Source organism: Danio rerio, chromosome 15 (genome assembly GCF_052040795.2).
Source record: "Danio rerio strain M-AB ecotype USA chromosome 15, GRCz13ab, whole genome shotgun sequence".
In the NCBI taxonomy this organism is placed as follows: domain Eukaryota; kingdom Metazoa; phylum Chordata; class Actinopteri; order Cypriniformes; family Danionidae; genus Danio; species Danio rerio.
This window is the reverse complement of record NC_141035.1, coordinates 19,882,843-19,909,521: the sequence shown is the minus strand read 5'-3', so window position 1 is coordinate 19,909,521 and position 26,679 is coordinate 19,882,843. Positions and strand designations below refer to the sequence as shown.

The following is a 26,679-nucleotide window of genomic DNA, read 5'->3' as shown; positions in this document are numbered from 1 at the left end:
GTTTGACAGTCAGCAGTAAATGAGTGCTGTTCTGCTTTCTCAAGACCAAAACAAGCTGCTTTGTATTTCGATGTGTCAATGTGTTTTCTTTAAAGAAAATTGATATTGATCAATCTACACAAAAATGTACAGAAAACTGCTATTTGTTATGGGTATGTATTGATTTACAGTGTTAAATATACTGTATATTTGTGTTTATAATATTGTTTGAAAACATGTTGCACTTGTTTTAAACTCAAGCAAAAGATAAAAAAAATTAAAATCATAATGAATTCAATTTATCTTAATAACTTCGTTCTGAGTAGTGTTTCCACTCATTATTTGGTGTTTTACAGTACTGTGTAATGCAGCTGGGTTTAACATTCAAATATCTCCAGTGAAACATTTCACAAATGAGGATCCACTCTTTGGCCAAACCATCATTCAGGCAAAAGATGGGTTGGTAATTCTAAACATATAATTTTTTATTTAATTTTATTTTAGATGTGTTCTGTAACATGTTACTGCTTTGTTCTGTTCTAGAATTTTTGTTCCCTCCCCAATATATGGAAGACTTTTCAAGTGCACTCTAGACAATGAATGCACCAAAGTAAACATTAACGGTAAGTTTATCTTTGCCTTTTTTTTTTATAACAGATCATTTGCAGAAATATAATGTTATTTTTTTAATATAATGTTATTACTTATTTACAGAATTAAAGAGATGTTTCAAAAAAAAAATTTAATTACCTCATCATTTACTCACACTCAGTTGGTTCTAAACAGTTTTCAATTCTTCTGCTGAACACAATTAAAGATATACTAAAGAATGTTGAAAAAACTGCTGTGGATTTCAATGGTTGTTTTTTCAAACATACTTCAGTATCTCTTCCTTTTTGTTCAACAGAAAAAAGAAACTAAATAATGACAGAATAAAAACTAATTGGAGTGAACTAACCTTTTAAGCAGAATTGTAAAAATGTTTTACATAAATGTCTCTTTTAAAGATGAGAACCCAAAAGGCATGAAACCAGTAGCATCAGTGGCTAGCCTGACATCACAGGAACAACATGTTGTGGTATGTACAAACACTAGGAGGTCTTATATGATTGGACAACATTTCCTTTATTCTCAATGTGATTATAGTACTAAAAGGTTTAGCTACTAACTGAGAAGTAATAGTAGTCTTAATATATGCATAATCAGATATAGTTTGCAAAATTTTGTGTCTATTGCACAGCATTTTCAGAGTAAAACCCAAAAAAACTGTGGTTTACTCCTCACACATGTGACAGACTAAAATGTATCAGTTTTTGTTCACAGTATAGTAAAAGTTGTCATTGTGAAAGTTGGAAAATTAGTTTGTAAAATGTGAAACATAACTAGAAATTGTTATTTTAGGGGAATTGTATTAGTTTTGATTTGTTGAGAAGTTGGGAAATTGTTCAGGATGACGTGACTATCATGAGAAGGTCATCAAGGCTTAGAGTTACAAACGTGGCATCATTTGAAGCCATAGTGAAAGCACCACTAGGCATATCTGGTGTGCTGTCTGGGGAGAGGGCTTTGAGCTCGGAGGGACACCCTAGTTGTGTTATTCTCCTCATCAGGAAATAGAGAGGGAGAGAGAGAGAGAGAAAGATAGAAAGTGAGAGTGGTCAGAACGCAGTGTCAAGCCTGACATCAGAATTCTCCCCCCACATAAATTAAGGTGGAGCAACTGGGTGGTGGTGGGATGCTGGTGATTGAGAGACAATGGGGTAAGCCATACATGACAATTTATAAGGGTTTGGTCTTATACTGATTTGATAATGATATGATTAGCTTGTCGATGATCTTCACATCATTCATTCATTTTCTGTTCGGCTTAGTCCCTTTATTAATCTGGGAATGAACTGCCAACTTTACCAGCATATGTTTTAAGCAGCGGATGCCCTTCCAGCTGCAACCCATCACTGGGAAGCATCCATACATTTTCATTCACGCAAGCACGCACGTACAAACACGCACACACATTATGGACAATTTTGGCTTACCCAATTTAACTATACCAAATGGTTATGGACCTGGAGGAAACCCATGCGAACATGGGGAGAACATACAAACTCCACAGAGTAATGCCAACTGACCCAGCCGAGGCTTGAACCAGAAACCTTCTTGCTGTAAGGCGACAGCACTACCCACTGCGCCACTGCTTCGCCTTTCTAGCAAATTAGTTTGTAAAATTTCACTTAAAATAAAGCAATGATCATTTATGAATTTTCCAATAGTATCTGGGTGCAGACTTGCACATGCCAGCTGCACATGCTACGCAGTCTCAGACATGCAATGTTAGACACAATGCAATCAATGGAGCTAATGATCGGGTAGAGTCACTGTGAGAGGTATGGAGGCAGCATAAGCTGTGCGTATTAAATCATTGCATGCAGCTCAGCTCACAGCTGCACCAGACCCCTCTTTAAATTTCAGTTACAGTCAGTAGGTCACTGCGAGATAGTAACATTAAAAAAATCTTCAATAACCTCTGTGCAATATTTATTTTAGCTGAATATGAATGTGAATGACGAGTGAAAATGCTGTAATTGACTTTTTGTTTGTTTTCCTCTTTTAAGATGTGTAATCAAGTTAGAACAAAGAACAGAGGAACTGAGTATTTGAATGGAATTTGCACACTTGTGAGTCCTTCTGGAAAAGTCAAACTATATCCTGCTGAATTAGGTATGTTTGGTTCATTTACTATGGGGTCTTCACATTCAACCAGATAAAATCTTATACCTGAAATTCCTAAATCTCTTTTTTCAAGACAACAACAAAAACAACAACAACAACAACAACAACAACAAATACCAAGGTGGAAGGATCAATCAAGGTGAGACTGTCTTAAGGAAAATGTAGATAGTGTTGAATTTATTTATAATGCATGATAATTAATAACGTATGGAGGGAAAAAACATAAAATGTGCCAGAATAAGCCAGGATGGCTAATTTACATCTTTCTTAGGTCCTGGGACAGAGATTGCTTTCGTTCTGGATGGTTCTGGCAGCATTCAAGATGATGACTTTCAGAAAGCGAAAGACTTCATCTACAATGTCATGTCCAATGTTTGGAAAACATGTTTCGATGCAAGTATAAAGAAAAAAAAATCATGGCACAAAATACAATTCAATTCATATTAAATTTACATTAACCCCTCTTCTCTCTGCAGTGTAATTTTGCAATAGTGCAATACGGTAGTTTGATCAGAACTGAGCTCTCGTTACTAGACAATGAGGATCGCGCGGGATCCTTGCTAAAGGTCAAACAAATAAAGCAAATTTACAGTCTCACAAAGACGGCCTCTGCCATCAATCACGTCCTGTGAGTCTACAAACAATTTTTACAGCATTTGGAGATGACTTAATGGTGGGATTTTACAATGTTGTGGTTGATTACAGCACGGATATCTTCATCCCTGAGAATGGATCAAAAGACAACTCTGCAAAAATAATAATCGTCTTGTCTGATGGAAAGATTCTGGGAGACCCTATGACTCTTAATGAAGTTTTGAACAAGCCCCAAATGAAAGGTGTCACTCGCTACTCCATAGGGGTAAGTGTCCCATTTACTGCAAAGTTTAGATAATTTTAGATAATCCAGACTGATCTCAATGGAAAACATAACTGTTTTATGAAATATGAATAAGAAAATGTATTATTTTTAAAAGAAGTCCTAACCCAAATTCTACACCTATATCAAACTGTCATTGGGAATGAGCAGTTTGTACTAAAATGTAATGAGATCATATGAACATCAAAAGTTACGAATTGCATTGAGATTGTATTGAATAATCCCAATTTTACATCATATGTTGGAGCAACAACTGCAAAAAAAGTCATCTGTAATCATAGATAACTCTGGTTCCCCTTCGGTTGGGGAACTTCAGTGCTATAAAGTGGATTTGATCTTGGAAAATCGACGTATGGGAGGATTCGGTTCAGAAGCTGCTTGTCTGAAAGAGTATTGAACAGGCCAATGAAAGCAATGAATTTGCAGCGTAAGCTTGCGCAGGTGCGCTTCATTGCCAATTATCCCAGCATATAAGCACACCTGGAGCGAGCAAATGCCATCCTTTTCGCTTCAGAGACTTTCTGATCGAGTCGATGAGGGTTCCTCCTGCTGTGATCCAGCGATTCCGAGCGAACGAGAGCATTCTCTCGGTCCAGAGTGTGTACACACAGCGGCAGACGGTCGAGCTGGGTTTCTCCCTTGCCTGGCGTTCTTTGGGTCCGGTCCTCCAGAGTGGTGCGTATAAAGTTGCAACTTCACAAAGAGAGCAACACAGTCGTTCAGCGCGTCCTTTTCAGGATGGCGCTCCGACTGTGCGTTTCTGGATGCGGTGGTTTCCTGTCCTCGGATGATGGGCACGGGCACTGCGTTGCATGCCTGGGGGGTCCAGCATGTTAATGCGCTGCTCGTGGGCAGTTCATGTCGTCATTCCGATGCCATGACTGTTGCGCAGTAAAGATCGCGGCTAGCCTTAGCAAAAGGGCAAACCACCCCAATTGTCCCCTGCTCTGCAGCAGGCACTCGGGCAGATCTGAGGGTTCAGCGAGAGATAATCCGTTGCCCACGGGCCCGCGGACCTCCCGCTCCTCCAAGCGCTCCATCCAAGCTTCGGGCGAGGGAAGCGATCCGTCTTACAGATGGTAGCCCTTACGCTCGATGACACCGGAGACCAGACGTCCACCGCGGCATCGGAGGGTGGGCTTTCATTGTCCAATGATGATCCAGACCCGCTCGCCCCCTCCAGGCAGGTGAGCGCTGTCAAAACGGATCCTGAAACGGACATGTTAGCCGTGCTTTCCCAGGCTGCTTCGGCCGTGGGTTGGAGATGGTTTATCCCCCAGCTCCGCGGCTGGACCGACTAGAGGGGCGTTCCCTTCTTCCCGGAGGTGCACAGTAGGCTCACGCGGTCTTGAAGGGCACTTTTTTCTGCTCGTGCTGCGTGTCCCTCCACCCTCACCACTCATGATGGTGGAACGGCCAGGGGGTATGTGGCGATTCCTCAGGTTGAGTGCGCGATGGAGGTCAATCCGCGCGGCGCCTCTTTATTGCCGGGGTTCGCCTCGTCTCCCATCCAAAGCCTGTGAGTTATCTGCCTCCCTTTGAGCTAGAGCTTACAAGGCTGCGGGCCAGGCTGCTTCCGCCTTGCATGCGATAGCCACCTACCAGCACTACCAGGCGCAGGCGCTGGCCGAGCTGCACGAGGGTGGGTCCAACCCAGACTTATGAGCTTCGCACCGCAGCCGATTAAGCTCTTCGGACTACTAAGTCCGCTGCTGGTGCCTTGGGGAGGACGATGTCCACACTCGTGATCCAGGAGCGCCACTCCTGGCTGATATGGGCGAAGTCGACAAAGTCCGCTTTCTTAACTTCCCCATATCCCAAGCTGGCATGTTCGGCGACACCGTCTGTGAATTCACCCAGGAATTCGAGGCCGTGCGAGAGCAGTCTGATGGGTGATGTCTTATTGGCGGGTTTGAAGCGAGCGCGTCGAGCACCTCGGAAGCAGGCAGCCCCCCCTGCGCAGAACGCCGCTAAGTCCGGCAACAGACCGCGAAGCGTCCCTGGTACAGGCCATCTGAAGAAGAGGGAACTTGCTCTTTCCCCGCTGGAGGGCGGGGCCCCATTTCCAACGGCACTTTTTACTGCCATGAAAACATCATGAAAGAGCACTTTTCCACTTCCCCAGATGTGACAGCCCGAAATCTGCCAGTCTGGCACGCTATGCTTTCTAGCTTGCAGGTTCGATGCGTTTCGCCAGTGGCTCACGAGCGCTGGGAGGACGGTCTCCTTTCTCCCACCTCTCGAGCCTCCCCTCTGGAGTTCGGGTGCGGAGTGAGAGCAAATCTCTCACCTCCAGCTCTTCCTGGGGCCCGCGCGCATCCCGGATCAGCACACCCACTCCGCGCTGCCCCACTGCTGGTTTGTCAGCGATTCTAGCAATGAGCTCTGCCTGCCTGGTTAGCGCGGGCCAGCACTTCCCGGTGGCTCATACGCACAATCAGACTCGGCTATGCGATTCAGTTCGCGAAGCGGCCCCCCAATTCACAGGTGTGTATTAACCAGGGTTAGCCCCCTGTCCGCCCCTGTCTTGTGAGAGGATATTGCTGTCCTCCTGGCGAAGGATGCAATCGAGCCGCTCCCTCCAGCCGAGATGGAGAGCGGGTTTTACAGCCCACACTTCATCGTGCCCAAAAGTGTGGTGGGTCACGGCCAATCCTAGATCTGCGCGTTTTGAACCGCTGTCTGCACAAGCTGCCTTTCAGAATGCTCACGCAGAAAGCATCCTCCAGAGCGTTCATCCTCTGGGTTGGTCTGCAGCATTAGACCTGATGGATGCGTATTTCCATGTCTCCACTCTTCCTCGCCACTGTCAGTTTCTGCGGTTTGTGTTTGAAGGTCGAGCTTGGCAATACAAAGTCCTCCCCTTCAGACTTCAGTCTCCACGGGTCCTCACCAAGCCCGCGGAGGGTGCTTTAGCGCCCCTTCGGCTCGTGGGCATCCGCATACTCAATTTTCTTGACGACTGGCTGATTTTTGCCCACTCTCGGAGCAATTGATTATGCACAGAGACAAAGTGCTCCGGCACTTCCACCTGTTGGGGTTTCAGGTCAACCGAGAAAAGAGCAAACTCGCCCCCGTGCAGAGGATCTCTTCTCTCGGGCTGGAGCTGGACTCGGTCACCATGGCAGCGCCTCTCCGGAGAGCGCGCTCAGCTGATGCTGTACTGTCTGAGAGAGCTTGACAGTAAAATAGTGGTCCCACTGAAACTATTTCAGAGGCTCCTAGGCATTTGGCATCCGCTTCACGCCGCTCGGATTACTCTATATGAGACCACTTCAGCACTGGCTTCACGATCGAGTCCCCAGACGCGCATGGCACGCGCACGCACACCGAGTCTCTGTTACTGCGCTGTGTCGCCGCGCCCTCAGCCCTTGGAGCGACCCGTTGTTCCTACAGGCCTGAGTGCCTCTAGGACAGGCGTCCAGTCTTGTTGTCATTTCAACAGACACTTCCAACACGGGCTGGGGGCTTTATGCTGCGGGCATGCGGCTGCGGACCTGTGGAAAGGGACACAGTTGCATTGGCATATCGCCTGTAGCTGTTGGCTGTGTTCCTCGCTCTCCACCGTTTTTTTGCGGTGCTAGAGCGGCAACACGTGCTGGTCAGGATGGACAGTACGGTGGCGGCGGCGGCGTATATCAACCGTATGGGGGGTATGCGCTCTCGCCGCATGTCTTAGCTCGCCCTCCGTCTGCTCCTCTGGAGTCATCCGCGGCTGATATTGCTGCACGCCATTCATATTCAGGCAAGCTCAACCGTGCAGCCGATGCGCTCTCACGGCAGCCTTACATCCTGGAGAATGGAGACTCCACCCCGAGTCTGTTCAGCTGATATGGGCGTGATTCGGGGAAGCCCAGATCAATCTGTTGCTTCCCCCGAGATCGCTCATTGCCAGTTGTTCTTTTCCCTAACCGAGTGCTCTCGGCACGGATGCAGTGGCTTACAGCTGGCCTCGGGGCATGCGAAAATACACGTTTCCCCCAGTGAGCCTGCTCGCGCAGTTACTGTGCAAGGTCAGGGAGGACGAGGAACAGGTTGCTGGTTGCTTCCCTCTGGCTCAACCGGACCTGGATGTCAGAGCTCTCCCTCCTCGCGATAGCCCTCCCCTGGCAGTTCCATTCGAGAGAGCACCTACTCTCTCAAGGACAGGGCACCATCTGGCACCCTTGCCGATCTTTGGAGGTCCTTAGACGCGAGGAAGACTTAGGTAACCTCCGATTGCAGTGGCTAATACCGTCACTCGGGCTAGAGCCCCCTCCCAGAGCGCGCCTATGCCCTGAAGTGGAGTCTATTCACTGAATGGTGCGTCTCTCGCAGAGAAGACCCCCATAATTTGCCAGATCAGCGTTGTGCTTTCTTTACGCCGAGAGAAGCTGGAGAGCAGGCTGTCGCCCTCCACACTCAAGGTTACGTGGCTGCCATCTCCGCTCTCATGACGCGGTGGCTGGCAGCACTGTGGGAACGCATAACCTCATCATCCGGTTCCTCAGGGGAGCTAGGCGAATTAATCCACCCCGCCCCCTCTCATGCCCTCTTAGGATCTTGCCCTCGTTACACGAGCCACGTCAGATCCCTTCGATCCTCGACTGAGTATCTTTCTGTCCCTGAAGACAGCTCTGCTGGTCGCGTTGATATCGATTAGAGGGTCGGGGACCCGGAGGCATTTTTTTCGGTCAGTGACAAGTGCCTGTAATTGGGCTGGCTTTCTCTCACGTCCTGAGACCCCGCCCTCGATATGTGCCCAAGGTTCCTACCACTCCGTTTTTATACCAGGTAGTGAGCCTGCAAGCGCTGCTCCCGGAGGAGGCAGTCCCAGCCCTTTCTTTATTGTCCAGTTCGCGCCTTGCGTATTATTCGGACCGCACTCAGAGTTTAGCAGCTCTTCGTCTGTTGTGACGGTGGCAGCAGGGAAGTGCCGTATCGAAAATAAGTTTTCCCACAGGATTGTGGATGCCATTCTCTCGCTTATCAGAGCCGAGGTGAGCCGCTTCCCCCGAGAGTGCGTGCGCACTCCACTCGGAGCATCGCATCCTCTTGGGCGCGTGCACGCAGCGCCTCTCCAACAGACATCTGTAGAGCTGCGGGCTGGGCGACACCCAACACATTTGCAAGGTTTTACAATCTGCGAGTGGAGCCGGTTTCCTCAAGGGTATTAGGTAACCCTTTGGTGATTGAGGAAACAACTCGGTAGGGTGTTGAAACACGCTTGCTGCGCCATTCTCCCTAACACAGAGATACGTGCGCCTTTTTATCTGTCAGTAAAGTTCCCCGTCAGGTGAGCCCTGCAGATTCCTCCGTGGCCCCCAGCACTGACTCAGCGAAGGAGTCACTTGCTGGCCCACTACGTTGTTGTTCTGCCCGCTGGTCAGCCCGCGTTTTTGGTATAGGTGCCTCCTCTGCGTGATCCCCACTAGGCGATCCCATATGCTTATTCCGCCACGGTTAAGTCCCCCCTCTGGGTGGACCCATGTCTTCCCTCTCCGCTAACCACTTTTTACTATGCATACTCCCCCTTCTTAGGGCTAGTCCATATGTAAATTCTGCCATCTATTCCTCCCTTGGGTAGCGGATGGCCTCCGCAGCGTCCTCCCTATCGGGATTGCACGCTTCCCAACGTACTGTCGTATTTCCTAGAATTATCTAGACGCTCGCGACTTCCCAAAAAATATATCTAAATCCGTAAAACTTCTGTTGAAGTAGGATAAGTTAGGGCCAGGGACACGTTGGAGGACCGCGCCTCCCATGATGGGGGTGCGTCACGCTTGCTTGACTATCCCCTCATCGGGGGCATTGGTAAGGTGCAGTCATTATGGCGTTTTCCATAGTTCTCCAATACGTGGATTTTCCAAGATTAAATCCAATTTATAGCACTGAAGTTCCCTAACCGAAAGGGAACGTTTGAGGTTACAGAAGTAACCCTAGAGGAGGGGAACGGAAGTGCTATACTCCGTCGCCATAATGACTGTCCCTTAGTTGTTAGAAATTCTCTTCAGCTTAAAAGGATATCGTTTACTCGCTCCAGGTGTGCTTATATGCTGGGATAATTGGCAATGAAGTTCACCTGCGCAAGCTTACACTGCCAATTCATTGCATTCATTGGCCCGTTCAATACTCTTTCAGACAAGCGGCTTCTGAACCGAATCCTCCCATACGGGGATTTTCCTAGATCAAATCCACTTTATAGCACTTCCTTTCCCCTCCTCGGGGAACGAAGGGTTACTTCTGTAACCTCAAACGTTCACTCCTGTAAGACTTGACATATAAAAAACAGTCAGAAAATTTGAATTTTCTGAAACTTGAATGTTTATTAAACAAAAAAAAAAATTGCCATATACATTTTTTTCATGATATTTATTTTGTATCAAATTTGATACATTGGGCATTTGTGCAACTGTTTGTTCAAAACAATAATAATTTTAATTACAAAAAAATTATTTTGCCCTTAACATTTTGACAAAAGAGAACATTTCAGGCAGTTAATCTCATTATTTGTTGTTACATTAAGCATTTTACTTTTTGTTATTTCACTTTGTGGTAGGCATACTAGTAGTTTCATCTCTTGTTCAGGCAAAGATGCACTTTACATTTACACAGTACACAGAACTGAGAAGTCATTGCTGGTGCAGTTTTTTTTTTTTTTTTTTTTTTAAATCTCTGTCAGGTTTCTCCATGTTGGAAAATGATCAGGATCATGCCTTCTAACATTAAAAGGCACACCACAGCTTGACCTGTTATGGGGTGCATGTTCATGTACATGCCTAGGAATTTCTCAATCTTTTTGGCATCTGTGTTTATAGACTTGCCATCTTTAAATATACTGTACAGGTTTATTTGTTCTCCAGTGTCCTGTAGCATTTCGTCAGTGGCAAACTATTCCAATACTGTATCGTCCAGAGTCCATAATAATAGATGGCAAATAAAGTGCTATAGAGCAGATAGGTGTTGAGGAGGGATGGAGTCCTCAGACCATGCATAATAAGGGGCTTTCAGACAGCTGTGATGAGAAAGATTATCAGGAAAAAAGTTTCGTCCAAACAAAAAGATGAGGTCCCAACAATACAAACACAGGACACAGTCAGAAAGCAGGTGGTATGAGTCCTCTGTGCCTTCCTCAGCAGATGCAATGAACTCAACAAATGTACCATGATATTGTATTTTTTCCATCTGTATTCTTGACTGTGTAATGTGTTTGTGTAGTTGGGACCTTTACTTCTGTGCTTGTCTAGACAACACTTTCTTCTTGATAATCTTCCTCATCACTGCTGTCTGAATGACCATCATCATGCATCGCCCGAGGAGTCCCCCTAACTTCTCTCTGTCACTTTAATTGCCATAGACTATTATGCTGATGACATTTTCAAGACACTTTAATTTTTCTATCATCTGTAATCTTCCTCTATTTTTTCTAAAAATACACAAAATTTATCATATAGTTTATCAATTATAAATAATTGTAAAACTGCCCACAATGTATGTCACTCATTATATTAAATTTAATCATCCAAAAAACATTGTATTTGCATTGCAGTAGGCATTATATTGATTACATTACAAAAACGTGACATGACTGTTCAGAAATAAAGCTGCTTTTATACCTGTTGTATTAAATTTGATACATTTTTAACACAATTTGTTTGCAACAAAATAAATTAATTATTAAGTAATTATGCTTTGTTTCAATCAAGAAAGCCTTTATTTAATAAAATTAGAAACAATATACATTTTATTCTTACTATAACAACTTGAAATTAGCAAATAGTTTTTAGCTTAAAAGCATCTAATTCAATGAAAGTAGCCATTTTGAAAAGATAAAAAATCCCTTCCATGGCCTGCAGTGTCATGAAAATCCAGAAGGGGAGAGAATACAAGTATCAAATCATATACAACAAGTTTTTAAACAAAGAATCAAAGATCAGGTTGATATTATATAGGTCTTAGAAACTCGTGTATCAAATATGATACCTGCGGCTTTATAAGGCTAAACACTCATAAGCTATTTTGTAGTTAATTGCAACTGTAGAACTTCCATACACTTGAAACAACCTCATGTTCCCTTTAGGTTGGCGATGGCATCCTGAAAAACCTTGATGCAACCGAAGAGATGATGCAAATAGCAGATCCTGGAAAGTATTATAATGTTTCCAGTTATATGGCATTAAACGATATTGTGTCCTCGCTGGAAAAAGGGATAATTGGAACTAAAGGTACGGAATTTACACATTACACTGAATGTCACAGAGCCCTTTGTCACAGAAAAAGAAGAATATGTTGTGGCATCATGCCATGTAGTCACACACCGATTACACACTTGATTACACACACACACACACAGAGCTGAGTTATTGTATACTTCAGCTTTACAAAACTTGCCTTGCCGTGTTTGACCATTTCTTTGTTTAATTTTTATTCTTGTTTTGCCACCTGCCTCAACCACTATGCATGTTACGACATTAGCCGCATTTCCACTGTCGGGCCAGTGTGAGCCAGGGCTTTTATCGGGTGAGGCCGAAATCATGTCGCGTTTCCACTGTCAGGCTAGTAGCACGCAGCACGTCATGCAAACCCTGCCCCCAGAACATCCCCCGAATCAAAACGTCACACAACCCGCCCACTTCAGCGGGAATCAGGCAGATAAAGCACACCATCCAATCATCACGAAACCATTAAAATAAAGACAACTGAAACAAACAAATGACATGTTACTGTACAGCATTACATTATATGTCTATACGCACAGGTCTGTGTATTTCCATTCATTATAGTTGTTTACTCACTGAACGACTGTTGGCATCGTGCATCAAGTAGTCTCGCCACTAACGGAGGGACCCAGCACAGTGAGCGCACCATCCATAATACAAAGCCACAGAAATTCTCCGGTGATAACTCGGTATGAAGTGTATTTTATAACATCCTTGTTTTGATAGACGTTGTGTTAAAGAGCCCATATTATACATGAAATAGGGTCATATCTTGGTTGTAAGGGTCTCCAACAACAGTCTAATATGCATGCAAAGTCAAAAAACACTTTCATGGTCTTATAATCTGCATTTATTTTTTACCTAATTATCCCAGCGACTCCTGTATGAATCGTCCAGTGATTCATTTGTTCCCAAACCCCTCCTTAGCGCGAAGCTAATCTGCGCTGATTGGACCGATGACAGTCTGTCACGATTGGTCGACTGCCTCAGTCAGAGAATGAAATGCCCAATAGCTAATCAGCAATATAAAAGTAATCACAGTTCATACGCGCTCGATAGTGTAGGCGTGGATTTAGCTGCCACACACACACACACACAAACACACACACCTCTGGACGACAACGCTCCTGCTTCCGCCCGCACCCGCCAGGTTTTAGCCTGAACCCAACCGCTCCCGCTTATATTTAGAATTTCTTGTCCCGAACCGCCCCGTTTTCTGCCCGCCGCGCCCCATCCCGCTAAAGAGCGGGGGAGAACATAACCGAAAATCACCCAGCTAAACAGTCCAGAGACAGCCAGACAGAGCTCTCTCTCTCTCTCTCTCTCATATGCGCGCACTAACACATACACACAAGCGCCAAGCAGACACACAGGCAGGCAAAGCTCTGTCTCATTCGCATAGCAATATCCACGATATTGCTAGAAAGCCCGCTCCCGTCCCAAATTGTTACCGACCGCTCCCGCGATTGATTCGGAAATTTATTCCCGCGCCGCAGAAATCTGGCGCGGGGACAGCCACGGGAATGCAGACCTCTACCACGGAGCTCCGTAAACAAACAGCACGCGTCGCGTTTTAACGTAACTTTGCACGCGATAAGAGAATATAGCCAGTTAACCTGATACAGTACACTCGGTTACAAGTAACAAATCACAACTAAATACATTTGCAAGCTAGAGTCAACGAGGCAACAACTTTAATCGCACGTACTTACACTTGAGAAATGGAGGAAGAAACTCATCCTGACGTCCATCAGTAAGTTTCTCTTTACTGATCCTTCCTTTAACAAACGCAAATGAAGTATTCTTTGTAGCCTGTAGTTTCCAGAAGTTTCCAACTGCTTGGTTATAATGCTGAGGTTTCATCTCTGGGTAGAGAATCGATAATGTCCATCTGCAGTGTGACTTCAATCGACTGGCATGTTTGTGTGCGTGTGTTTGTGGGTGTGTGTGTGTGTGTCTGGGTTTCTGCGTCAGAGGGCGGGGCCTCAGGTTTGAAATCTCCCGGGTTTGCGCGTGCACGTGAATAACTTGGTTTCGTTCGTACGTCATGGCGAAACACCTAATGACTCGGTATCAAGGCGACTCGTTTGAAGCACTATGAGTCGACTCTTTTATAGATGAATCAACCGTTTTAAACACTGTATTCTTACAGATTTAAGCCTTAGCTGGATACTTCACTTCACTTAGAGCTTTTCACTTTTCACTTCACTTAGAGCTGTGTTACACACTACATGGAGGGGAATTTTCAAAAACCCATAATATGGGCTCTTTAAGTGATTCAGCACATAAGAGCAATATGAAAAAAAAGATTTTAGATATTTTCTAAAAACAATAAACACCAGAGAAGGTTTAAAATATTATTTATAAAGTATTTGAATATGATGATATTAATCAAATCGTGCAAACAGAACCTTTTTGGGGAGTGTAAAAGCATAATCTAACTTACCTTTTTTTCTGTCACTCAGTCCTGCGCAGCGCCGCTTTAAACGCATCGGGGAAAAGTCCAAACACAAAATGTGTTCTATATCCTCAAACAAGTGTTTATGTTTTTATATGATGTGGTCAAATTTATAAATGAAACTTTAAATGAAGAGCTTTAGTGAATAGCTGCCGAGCGCAACAAATATGGCTAAATTTTATTAGGCTAGGTCTTTTTAAAATTAAAGTTATATATGGCTTAAAATGGTTTAATTTATGTATTGTATTTACCTACATTGTTATAGCTAGCTTTTTTTTGTTTTATATTTTGTTTTGTTTGTTTTTTAATATTTTTTTATATTTATATACACTTTTTTATGCAACAGCCTTACATTTAAAAGGGAAGCATAAGGGTGATCATAAGCAAAAAGAACCCAGCCTAGAAGGTGTTTTATAGAATAGCTTTCTAAATTGTCTTAAAATGACCAGCTATATGTTTTCTTTCCCTTATTAATTTATTTGTTTGCCGCATGTACTCGTGTGCGATAGGAATACTATTGTAATGATGGCACGCCATCTTTAACGGACTCGGGCAAACTCCGCCTGTCTTTTCACTCCGCCCCGAAGCCCCAGCTGGCCCTTTTTGGCCCAAGGTATTCGGCGGGCCGAAATAGGCCAGCCGCTGGCCCAGAGAAAGTCCTGCTTTGGCCCAGTCAGGCCCCGGAAGTGACAGTGAAAACGCGACTGGCTCTGGCTTGCTCGCTTTAGACGCGATAGTGAAAATGCGGCTATTTACTCATTTGGATTATCTGCATATTACTGTTTGTTCTTGTATTGAACCTTGCCTGCCTGATAATGTGCATTAATAATTTATGGAGAGGAAAGAACATAAAATGTGTCAGAATGAGCCAGGATGACTAATTTGCATTTCTATCATATATATGTTCATTTATTTGAGCAATATCACACTTGTAGCGGTGCAATGTGGCTGTATATCAGCATTGGCAGGAGGTGTGCGATGGCTCAAGGCTGCAGGCCGAGTGCCTTAGTGTCCCCCATTGACAATATACAGCTACATAGCATTGCTACGAGTGTGATATGGCATTTACACAACAGTTTTTGACGATGTAATCATGTGTATAAAAAAAAAATCAAACAAGAGTCTCAAAATTCTTTTATATGAGGAACTTTCTCAGTATTTCTCTGTTGAAAGCAGGATATCACAATAATTATCCCTGAAAAAAACCAAAGCAAACACTAACAGATTACTGTTGTGTTTGCGATAAGGAACACGAAGGCATTTCTTCTTTCTTTTTTTTTACTGAGCTAAAGAAAACAGAAGACTCATTAGAAACAAACAGTTGTCCAACCAAAAAGTAACTCAAGGTTATACAAAGAGTGGCCAATGCAAAATACATACAGATTCCTGATATGCAAGTCCCATCTCACGCTCAATACACTACAATTACCAAGTTTTAAATACAGCACTACAACATACAAAAGAGAAAGATCGACATAGAGTTTCACTTACCTGTTTAATAATGATTTGATCAGCTGTAGTTAGAAATTATGTAGTTTTTCTCTTCTAAGGGCTTATTATGCTGTTTCTATCATAATCTTGTGGATGAACAATGTCAACCGTCTTTGCTCCACTCAATGACAGGCGAATAGCCTGGCGCCAACGCAGTGTCTCTCAGAAATTAAAAATATCAAAAATAGGCACTATCCTTAGAAATAAACTGCATAATTGCAATCTAAACCAATTCATTCTCCACTATAAAAAACCCTGAAAGGTACATTATGTTGTGTAACAGCAGCAATATTTGTTAAACTGTAGAGTGTCCTTTGCTTGTTGCTGTACAGTATGTGGGCAAAGATATATATACTGTATAGTATTAGTTTCAGTACTAAAGTTTCAAAACATCTTTCTTAGATCCTGGGACAGAGATTGCTTTCGTTCTGGATGGCTCTGGCAGCATTCAAGATGATGACTTTCAGAAAGCAAAAGACTTCATCTACAATGTCATGTCCAATGTTTGGAAAACATGTTTCGATGCAAGTATAAAGAAAAAAAAAAAAAGGATTTAATGGCTCAAAATACAATTCAATTGATATTATTTTATATTAACTCCTCTTCTCTCTGCAGTGTAACTTTGCAATAGTGCAATACGGTAGTTCGATCAGAACTGAGCTCTCGCTTCCAAATAGTGAGGATCGTGCGGGATCCTTGCTAAAGGTCAAACAAATAAAACAAATTTACAATCTCACAAAGACTGCCTCTGCCATCAATCACGTCCTGTGAGTCTACAAACAATTTTTACAGCATTTGGAGATGACTTAATGGTGGGATTTTACAATGTTGTGGTTGATTACAGCACGGATATCTTCATCCCTGAGAATGGATCAAAACACAACTCTGCAAAAATAATAATCGTCTTGTCTGATGGAAAGATTCTGGGAGACCCTATGACTCTTGATGAAGTTTTGAACAAGCCCAAAATGCAAGGTGTCACTCGCTACTCCATAGGGGTAAGTGTCCAATTTACTGCCAAGTTAAGAGTAATTTAAGCTAATCCAGCCTGAAAACATCAAGAGAAAAACATAACTGTTTTATGTATTGTCGAAAAATAGGAAAATTTATACAAATTTATACAATTTCAGTCAGATTAAAATGTTCAATTTTTAAAAGAAGGCCTGTCCCTAAACTCCACACCCAAACCAAACTGTCATTGGGGATGAGCAGTTTGCACTAAAATGTAGGAAAGAGATTGCACAAATTTAAATTCTAGCCACTACATCAGTAATTACGAATTGTATTGAGATTGTATTGGATAATACCAATTTTACATTCAATGTTGGAGCAACAACTGCAAAAAGGTCATCTGTAATCATAGATAACTCTGGTTCAATTAAAGTCCTGCTTAAACACTTTTAAGCTATTTTGTAGTTAATTGCAATTGTAATTAAAAATGTATCATAAGTTCCATACACTTACATTCTCATGTTACCTTTAGGTTGGCGATGGCATCCTGAAAAACGATGATGCAATCAAAGAGATGATGCAAATATCAGATCCTGGAAAGTATTATAGTGTTTCCAGTTATGGCGCATTAAATGATATTGTGTCCTCACTGGAAAGAGGGATAATTGGAACTGAAGGTACAAAATTTTCACCTTACACTGAATAGTACCCTTTGTATCACAGAAAAAGAATACATTGTGGGTCTTTGTCATGTTGACCAAGTAGAGTTCTCACCAGATACACTAGAGGGCATTCTACACATCTGCCACTAAACAGAACTACATATCCCATCATGCCCTGCAGTCACACACCAGTTTCAATATGCTTATTTCACGCGGCCGCCGTTTTAAAGAACCAAAGCGAGGCTGCGGTGGGAAGAAACCCGGAAGTATAGGTCCAGCACTGTAAACATTGCAGTAACATGCTGTGTACTACAAACCTCCAGCTTTTGCCGAGATTTCAAAATGCAGAAATGGTGTAACCATCACTTTAATATTATTCAGTAAGTTTATTTTAAACAATTAAAAGCAATTTAGCATCAAACAAGATCACAATCTCAGTGATACGCTTAACTGTCCTCCTAGGCTTCAGCTCATGGCACTAGTTAAACACCGTGAGGACGCTTTCCTGCTTCAGCCTATGTAACCCGGTGAGTGATAAACACTGCAGTCCTCTGCAGCACGCCCTCGTGGTGTCTGTAATAGTGTTGTCCTGGTACTGAAGTTTTAAACCCGGCTATTTCCCGCTAACATGGAAGCGCTGCTCAGCGCGGATGACTCGACTGATCTTCACGGCTTCGCGCTTCAGTCTCTGTGTATCTGTGCTTGGTTTGCGCTCAGTTTACCGCTCTACACCCAGTGCAAAACAGATACACGGACTGGAGCGCAAAACAGCCGTCAAGATCAGTCGACTCATCAAGCAGATCGCTCGGCTCGTCTGTGTTTGTGCTCAGTATACAGCGGTGGGTGAACTGATGACCTTCTCGGCTAATCGCAAGCATTTCTGTTGAACACGTGAACACAATAGCAAATCAGCGCTGTTTAAAGAAAGCCACCTACATTGCCTTAAATGTTAGCGCAAAATTGCTGGTCTTTCTTTTAATTTAGTATCTTGACAAGTCTAATATAGTGAAAGAATCAGTTTATTAACTCGAGTTTAATAAATGGCATCTAAAACGTGTGTTTGGGAAAGAAAACGTTAGCTAACTAGTGCCATTTCCCTTAACTTAGCTGAAAATGAGCTCTGATATCCCTTTTTACATTCACCATTCATTCAGAACGGACCTTCGGGTCACCCGGATAGCGGAGAAATTATAAATTTGTGTCACTTTATCTTCGCTGATACGATATTTAGCCAGTTATACAACATTATATGTAACTCCCAATCATACTTCCAGGTTTCTTCCCACCGCAGCCTTGATTTCGCTTTTGAAAATGGCAGCCGCTTGAAATCAGTCTATTCAGCTTTTGTTATACTTCGATGTGCTTGACCCTTTCTTTGTCTTATGTTTATCCTTTTTTGCCACCAGCCTCGACCCCTATGTTTACCCATTTGGGTTATCTGTATATTACTGTTTGGTCTTGTATTGAACCTTGCCTGCCTGACACTTGATTAAAACTGCATTTGGATCCTACCCTTGTTGTCACCATCCCTTCACTACAGGAGACTTTGTCACAACAACGGTCCTGCAGATCAACTAGTGCATTTAAGCCAAGGGCCATACACCCTCGAGGACCATATGTGTAAGTTTTTGAACATTGCCAACTACTCAGACCTCCCAGACTGCATTCTTATTGTATCTTTTTACAGCTTTCACCACTGCCAGAACCACAGCTGCAAGAATCTTCGATGTCGATGCTTGCCACTGCCACAAGAGCCTGCTGACCCACCAGGGTTGCCTGAACCACTGGTGCCTACTGACCTAGAGCCTCCTAACCCTATGCCTTCTAACCTAAAGAAATCAGATTCAGCTCTGCTCCACACTCCAGGCTGTCCACGAATCAGAGACAAGCTTTTGAATGTTTAGTTTTTTTCCTTAAAGTACAGCTTAACAGTAACAAAAACTGATATAATTAATATTTTTATATTTTTAGAAAGTTGTGAATAGATTTTATTAACCAAGTTATATAAACATTTTGAATGTAAGAAAACATGGCAGTTTTAAAATAGCAACATTCTGTTTTTACCTCATTTGTGTTTAATATAAACATTTAAAAGGTCACACTTTACAAGGTTCAACTTTTATAAGGTTCATTAGTTAATGTTAATTAATGCATTTACTAACATGAACAAACAATGAACAATACATTTGCTACTGTATTTGTTCATGTTAGTTAACGTTAGTTAATGAAAATACAGTTGTTCATTGTTAGTTCATGTTAACTCGTGGTGCATTAACTAATGTTGACAAGCATGGACTTGGATGTTAATAATGCATTAATTCAATTCAATTCAATTCAGCTTTATTTGTATAGCGCTTTTACAATGTAGATTGTGTCAAAGCAGCTTCACATAAATGGTCATAGTAACTGGAACAGTGTGGTTCAGGTTTTAGTGTTTAAGTTCAGTTCAGTTCAGTTTAGCTCTGTTCAGTGTGATTTAATCATTACTGAGAGTTCAAACACTGAAGAGCAAATTCATCGATGCGTAGCTCTACCAATCCTGAACCATGCGAGGCAGTGGCGACAGCGGAGAGGGAAAAAAAAACTTCACCTGATGGGAGTGAAGAAAAAAAACCTTGAGAGAACCAGACTCAGTTGGGCACGACCATTTTAATTTCTCCGCTGGCCAAAAGTCTTGTGCAGAACTACATTCGCCGTGGTTTATGCTGGAAGATGGCCTCAATGAAGACTCGTCTGTCCCTGGAGCGTCGCTGGAATCAGACTCATGTTCTCCACTCCCCACGACCATCAGCGCAGCAGCAGCTCAGGATATGGCCTGGTCCCGGATATGGAATCCTTGGGATCATCACGTCGCTGGTCTTGGATCCAATAAGTGACTCCGCCTAATCTGAGGACCTCGGGATGAGTATCCCCAGGTGAAAATAGAGAATAAAGAGAATAATTAGCGTAGCTGCTGTTCATAGTGTATATAAGCAAGATGTAGACGCCAGTGTGGAACCCGCTAGGTGATGCACTGAGTGTATGCTTTACTAAACAGATAGGTCTTTAATCTAGTTTTGAACTGGGAGAGTGTGTCTGAGCCTCGGACATTACCAGGAAGGCTATTCCAGAGTGTAGGAGCCATGAAAGAGAAGGCTCGACCTCCTTTACTTGATTTTGCTATTCTAGGTACTACCAGAAGCCCTGAATTTTGAGATCTTAAGGAGCGAGTTGGTTCGTAGCGAGACAGAAGGTTGGTTAGATAAACAGGAGCTAGATTATTTAGAGCTTTATAGGTGAGAAGTAATATTTTAAATTCAATACGAAATTTAACAGGCAGCCAGTGTAAGGAGGATAAAATTGGGGTTATATGATCATATTTTCTGGACCTGGTCAGAACTCTGGCTGCTGCATTTTGTACTAATTGAAGTTTGTTAATAGAGGATGCTGGGCAGCCAGCAAATAGAGCATTACAGTAATCCAGTCTCGAAGTCATAAAAGCATGGACTAGCTTTTCTGCATCTGAGATGGATAGCATATTTCGTAATTTAGCGATATTTCTCAGATGAAAGAAGGCAGTTTTTGTGACATGGGATATATGGTTTTTAAAAGTTAGATTGCTGTCTAATATGACACCCAGATCTTTTATAGTAGAGCTAAAGCTAACTTTGTATCCCTCTAATTGTAAATTGAGTTGCGAGATCTGCTGTGTGCAAGATTTAGGCCCAATAAGTAATAATTCTGTTTTGTCTGAGTTTAAGAGAAGAAAATTGTTGATCATCCAGTCTTTGATGTCTTTGATACAGTCAGTTAGTTTAGAAAGTTCAGACGTCTCGTCAGGTTTAGTGGAAATATATAATTGAGTATCATCTGCATAGCAGTGAAAGCTGATCCCATGTCTTCTAATAATGCCTCCCAGAGGTAGCATGTAAATTGTAAACAGTAAAGGGCCTAAAACTGATCCTTGAGGCACCCCATACTTTACTGGGCAGATTTGTGAAGGCTGTCCATTAAGATTTACAAACTGGTAGCGGTCAGTTAAGTATGACTTAAACCATTGTAGAGCCTGTCCCTGGACACCTGTAGATTTTAAACGATTTATGAGGGTATTGTGGTCAATGGTATCAAATGCCGCATTAAGATCGAGTAAAACTAATAGCGAGACGCACCCTCAGTCAGCAGCTAAGAGTAAATCGTTGGTTATTTTCACTAAGGCGGTTTCTGTACTGTGGTGAGCCCTGAAACCTGACTGAAACACTTCAAAAATATTGTTCGTCTGCAGATAAGAGCATAATTGAGTGGAAACAACTTTTTCTAGTATTTTAGACATAAATGGAAGATTTGAAATAGGTCTATAGTTAGCTAAGTTGTTGGTGTCTAGTTGCGGTTTCTTAATAATAGGCTTAATAACAGCTAGCTTGTAAGAGTTTGGAACATGGCCTATAGATAAAGAAGAGTTGATAATGTTAAGAAGAGGTTCTCCTATAGCAGGTAGCAGCTCTTTCAGTAATTTTGTTGGAATTGAGTCCAGCATACACGTAGCTGGTTTAGAGCTATTTATAATTTTTACTAACTCTTCGTGTTCTATGATTTTGAAGCAGTGTAGGTTATTATTATGATTTAATGAAATATTTACAGGATTTGGAGTATAAGCCGGTGCAGAAAGTTTGGCATCTCCTATTTTCTGTCTAAAGCCTTCTATTTTATTACTGAAAAAAATTCATGAAGTCATCACTACTAATTTGCGGTGGAGTAGTTTGTTCCAAGGATGACCGATTATTTGCTAATTTAGAGATGGTGTTAAATAAAAATCTAGGATTGTTATGATTATTTTCTATCAGTTTGCGCAGGTGCTCGCATTAGTAAATGTTCAATTATGATTAATAAATCCTGTACATGTGTTGTTCATGATTAGTTCATGTTAGTAAATGCATTAACTAATGAACCTTATTGTAAAGTGTTACCCATTTAAATTGTGACTCTAATAAAAGTGGCTTTCATCACTGATGTATTTGTGTATTTCCTAAATAGAGAAGAAAAAAAACATTTCTATGCAATTATTCCATAAAGCTAAATGTTTTCTAGGGACCATTTCCAGTTGACTTATGGACATTATGGCTTCTCTAAGTTTATAATGTTATTTACAAGCTGAATGCAGAGATTTTAATGACAGTTTCTTTCATCAATGATCTTTCATCAAACGATATGTAAATAGTAAGATGGCAGCATTTACTGTCTTTTTTTATTCTGTAGCAAAACTGACAGAATTTAAAAGCTGATTTTTTATACACGAGCAAAGCACAAAGGTTGCGATTCCTTGTTTATTGTGTTTAATGACCTCACAGAAAAAAACATTATTTAAGAACCCATATCTATAAGAGTGAACAGCTCTCACACACATCTGCATGTTTTCAAGTACACTGTAAAAAATAACGGCCGTTAAATTGCAGAAATTTACCATAAAATAATAGACGTGAAATGACAGAAAACTTACCAAAAATATAAATTTAAAGGGGGTTGTCCACTATGATATCATATTTTAAACTTTAGTTGATGTGTAATGTAGCTGTGTGAACCTCAACAACATCTCTGAATGTAAAATGCTGAAAGTTCAATGCAAAGGGAGACATTGATTTTGACAGAGTTAGCTTAGCAAAGCCTACAATGAACGAATTATGGGGACTACAAAAAATACTTACGCCCCCTGTAAGATCACAAAAGTTCGTTACTGCGCATGCAAATCGAGCAGGTAAGAGACATGGCCAGAGGCGCTGTAACGTTATAGGAGAGATGAAGCTAAAAATGCGTCTCAACACTGCTGCTTCCACAGAGCTTCGTCTGTTTCTGTATTTGGGCTTCCAAAGGACATTCAATATTAATTATGTTCCAGAGAATTATAAAATACACAGCAAGCATGATTTGACAAAACACATCTCCAGAATCTCACCAAGTTCAGTGCTGGATTCGGCTAAAATCTCCTCAAAATTGATAATGACATGTACAGAGTCTAGCGTTAACGGTATGCTGTAGCAACGATGTAAACAATAGGAAATGCTGCTTTGCGGGCAAACGATTTAGCTACAAATTTATATTTATCAGTCGAACTGCTGTAAACATACACACACTCCACCAACACTCTTATGTGTGTGCGTGGGCAACCGCACTGATTGTCTTCAGGCAGCTTTTCCATGCGTTTCACATCTCAGATAATGAAGTCACAAAAGATATGTGGATGATTCATATTACTTACACGTGCATATTCCGGATACACGTGAAAGACGTCGTGTTACGCATTGAGTTAAAAAAATACAGTGCTAGCAGCAGAAAAATAAACCCAGGCTCAAACAGGTAGCGTCCCACATCTTGTGCTTTATTCTTCTGTCACGATATATTACAGAAAATAATTTAATCCAAGCATCAGAGAAAAAGAAAGTCCCGCGCACATGCGCTGGTTACAGAAAGTTCACACATTCACACACACACACACACACACACACACACACACAAATACACACACACAGACATAGATGGAGACAACATTCACACCACACATACACGCACACGCAAACGCTATTAAAGGAGCCGCACCCCATTTTTACTCGTTACAGACACTTGTCAGATTTTATTATAGATAGCAGGCAGAAGGTTGACTGAGGTTTACACAGCAGAAAAGCGTGTGCTTTTACGTGCGTGACGTGGACCCGATTCGCCAATCGCAGCACATTATAACGATGACCAATCAGAGTCACTTAAGGGCGGGGCTTTTAGAGGAACTAGGAAATATGACAGTTGTTTTCATGTTAGCTGAGTAGCTGTGTATAATATATGAAAAATATATATGAGATATATGAAAAAATGACACAATTTCCTTCAGGTAAAACATGAACACACATTGCTTTGCATCTTATAAACACAACCAAGCCTTAAAATTATATTGTGGACCATCCCTTTAAGGAGATTTCTGTAATTAAACGACTGTTATATAACGGTAAAATTCTGTAATTTAACGACCGTGATATAACAGTAAATTTCTGTAATTTAACGGCCGTTATATAATGGTAAATTTCTGTAATTTAATGTACGTTATTCAACAGTAAATTTCTGTAGTCTAACGTACGTTATTCTATAGTAAATTTTTGCAATTTACTGTCTGTTATTTTATGGTAAATTTCTGTAATTTAACGACCGATATTCTCTGGTAAATTTCGATAATTTAACGCCTGTTATTTTACTGTAAATTTCTGTATTTTAACATCTGTTATTCTATGGTAAATTTCTGTCATTTAACATCTGTTATTCTATGGTAAAATTCTGCAAGTTAACGTCCATTATTCTACGGTCAATTTTTGGAATTTAATGTCAGTTATTCTACAGCAAATTTCTGTAGTTTAACTTCGGTTATTCCATGGTAAATTTCTGTAAGTAAACGTCCATTATTCTACGGTAAGTTTCTGTAATTTACCGACCATTATTTTACAGTAAATTTCTGTAATTTAATGTCTGTTATTCTACTGTAACAGGAGGCTGACACAGAGGAATCCATTTGCAGTACGTTATTAAACACAGTTTATTAACAAACATACAGTATTTACTGGTGCATGAACTCACATGAATCACAGGTTTATAGGGTCGATAGGCAGGCAGCTGACATTCATGTATCAGAGTAGGCATGGGTCAGGGGCAGGCAGCGGGATGCAAGATCGGTAAGACAGTCAGGTAATCAAGGCAGGGGACAGGTAAGACAAGGTCGAGGACAATCCGGGTTGGCAACAGGAGATCAGGCAAGGGTAAGTAACGCTCAGTCAGCAGGGCAGAACAAGACTTCGCAATGAAGTGAGAGCGAGAGCTGCTTTTATGTGTGTGTGTGTGTGTGTGTGTGTGTGTGTTTGTGTGTGTGTGTGTGTGTGTGTGTGTGTGTGTGTGTGTGTGTGTGTGTGTGTGTGTGTGCTGGAGTAACAAGAGTCAGGTGCAGTTTAATCAGCTAGCTGAATGGGTTTTGGGGAGATGTAGTGTTCAATAGTCCAGTGAAGAAGACCTCTGCTGGCCTGCGAGGGTAATGACTGGGACCAAGTCGGTGACATCTACTTTGTTATTCTAATTTTAAGTTGTTTTTTTTCGCCACCCCACCACATTTTTTTTTAGTCTGAAATTAAAGTACTTTTAAGGAGCGTTGGAATCCTGTATATTTTATTTTTACCTCAATTTAAAACATTATAAAACAAATATCCAGCTCCAATGCTCAACATTTCACAGAGGACAGCTTTCACAGTTTGAGAGAAGTGACACAATGGCTCGGTGGCAATCACTGTTGTCTCACAGCAGGATCTGAAATCGATTCCTGACAAGGACAGGATGCCTTTTTGTGTGGTGTCTGCATGTTCTTCCTGTGTCAGTGCGGGTTTACGCTGGTGTCCACTCATAGCAAAAGAAAGGCACACTGTAAAACCCAATAAGTTAAGGTAACTCAAACCATTTGAGGAAATTGATTGCAACAAATCATTTAAGTTAAAAAATGAATCCTAATGAGTACTGTGAACTTAATCCATTTGAGTAAAAGAAGCACTTTGGGCAAAGTAAAACTCAATAAATGAAGAGAACTCAAACCAACTGAGTATTGTAAAACTTAACAAGTTAAGGCAACTCAAACCGTTTGAGGAAACCGATTGCTACAAACCATTTGAGTTAAGAACCTAATCTATGAGTACTGTAAACTTACCCCATTTGAGTTAAAGTGATGAGGTATTTAATTAACAAATTACCTTCAATACTAAGTTCAAAACTCTTTTCAATTGAGTAAAATTAACTTTCAGTCAATCTTGAGTTAACTACACTCATTTCATTTGATAAAGTGGACTGTTGGATTTTACAGTGCAGGTTTTCTTAATTGAAGATGCAGATTTGTCACTTCCCCAACTTGTTTGTAAGACAGACCTGTTCAAAAGAAAAATATTTGCCTTTCTGTGTATGGATTAACTGTAATTGCCATTTCAGCATATATTCATGGTGATAACAGTTAAAATAGTTTTAAAAATAGCTCAAAAAAAGTTCAATAAAAAAGGTAACTTAATCTATGCAAGTGTACTACAAATTTGGGCATGAACCCCACTGTGGTTGGAGGTGTGACATTTCTGGATAACAAGCACCGATCAGCAAATCACAACATATTCAGTCAGCAAATCAATCAGAATCCACTGAGGCAGGGTCTTTATAGAGCCAGGAAATAAGTCAGCTGCTTTGATGCTAATTAAAAAGCAGTGTACAAGATGTGCAAATATGTGAAAAACAATGTATTTTTTTATTTACTGTGAAGCATCAACACATATTAATGTGCATTCCATAAACACAATTACTGCT

General features: G+C 41.7%; 2 protein-coding genes across 14 annotated transcripts in view; one reads left to right on the top strand and one right to left on the bottom strand.

Annotated features, from left to right (window-relative positions):
• The window catches only part of LOC103908820 (uncharacterized), a 98,486-nt gene that overhangs the window by 13,855 nt on the left and 57,952 nt on the right, over positions 1–26,679 (bottom strand). The window lies entirely within an intron of this gene.
• On the top strand, positions 41–22,332 carry LOC147840589 (matrilin-1). 6 transcript variants are annotated; one of them, XM_087283893.1, is made up of 17 exons: positions 41–152; positions 336–438; positions 523–602; positions 987–1,057; positions 2,592–2,697; positions 2,783–2,848; positions 2,981–3,102; positions 3,186–3,337; positions 3,415–3,568; positions 11,646–11,790; positions 16,136–16,257; positions 16,349–16,500; positions 16,578–16,731; positions 17,217–17,361; positions 18,887–18,966; positions 19,034–19,441; positions 22,284–22,332. In XM_087283893.1, the coding sequence occupies exons 1-15, from the start codon at positions 125–127 to the stop codon at positions 18,922–18,924; spliced, it is 1,638 nt and encodes a 545-aa protein (XP_087140019.1). In that variant the 5' UTR covers positions 41–124; the 3' UTR covers positions 18,925–18,966; positions 19,034–19,441; positions 22,284–22,332. The 6 variants fall into 6 exon arrangements, with proteins under 6 accessions (XP_087140019.1, XP_087140018.1, XP_087140016.1 ...); XM_087283892.1 differs by having other exon boundaries at positions 19,034–19,456; positions 22,251–22,332; XM_087283890.1 differs by having other exon boundaries at positions 19,034–19,456; positions 22,241–22,332.

Excerpts from the sequence above, each read along its gene's own strand:
- LOC147840589 (XM_087283893.1), top strand. The coding sequence starts at position 125 with ATGTACAGAAAACTGCTATTTGTTATGG. Across the intron at positions 439-522 it reads ATCATTCAGGCAAAAGATGG|AATTTTTGTTCCCTCCCCAA; the intron begins GTTGGTAATTCT and ends GTTCTGTTCTAG. Across the intron at positions 11,791-16,135 it reads AGGGATAATTGGAACTAAAG|ATCCTGGGACAGAGATTGCT; the intron begins GTACGGAATTTA and ends CATCTTTCTTAG.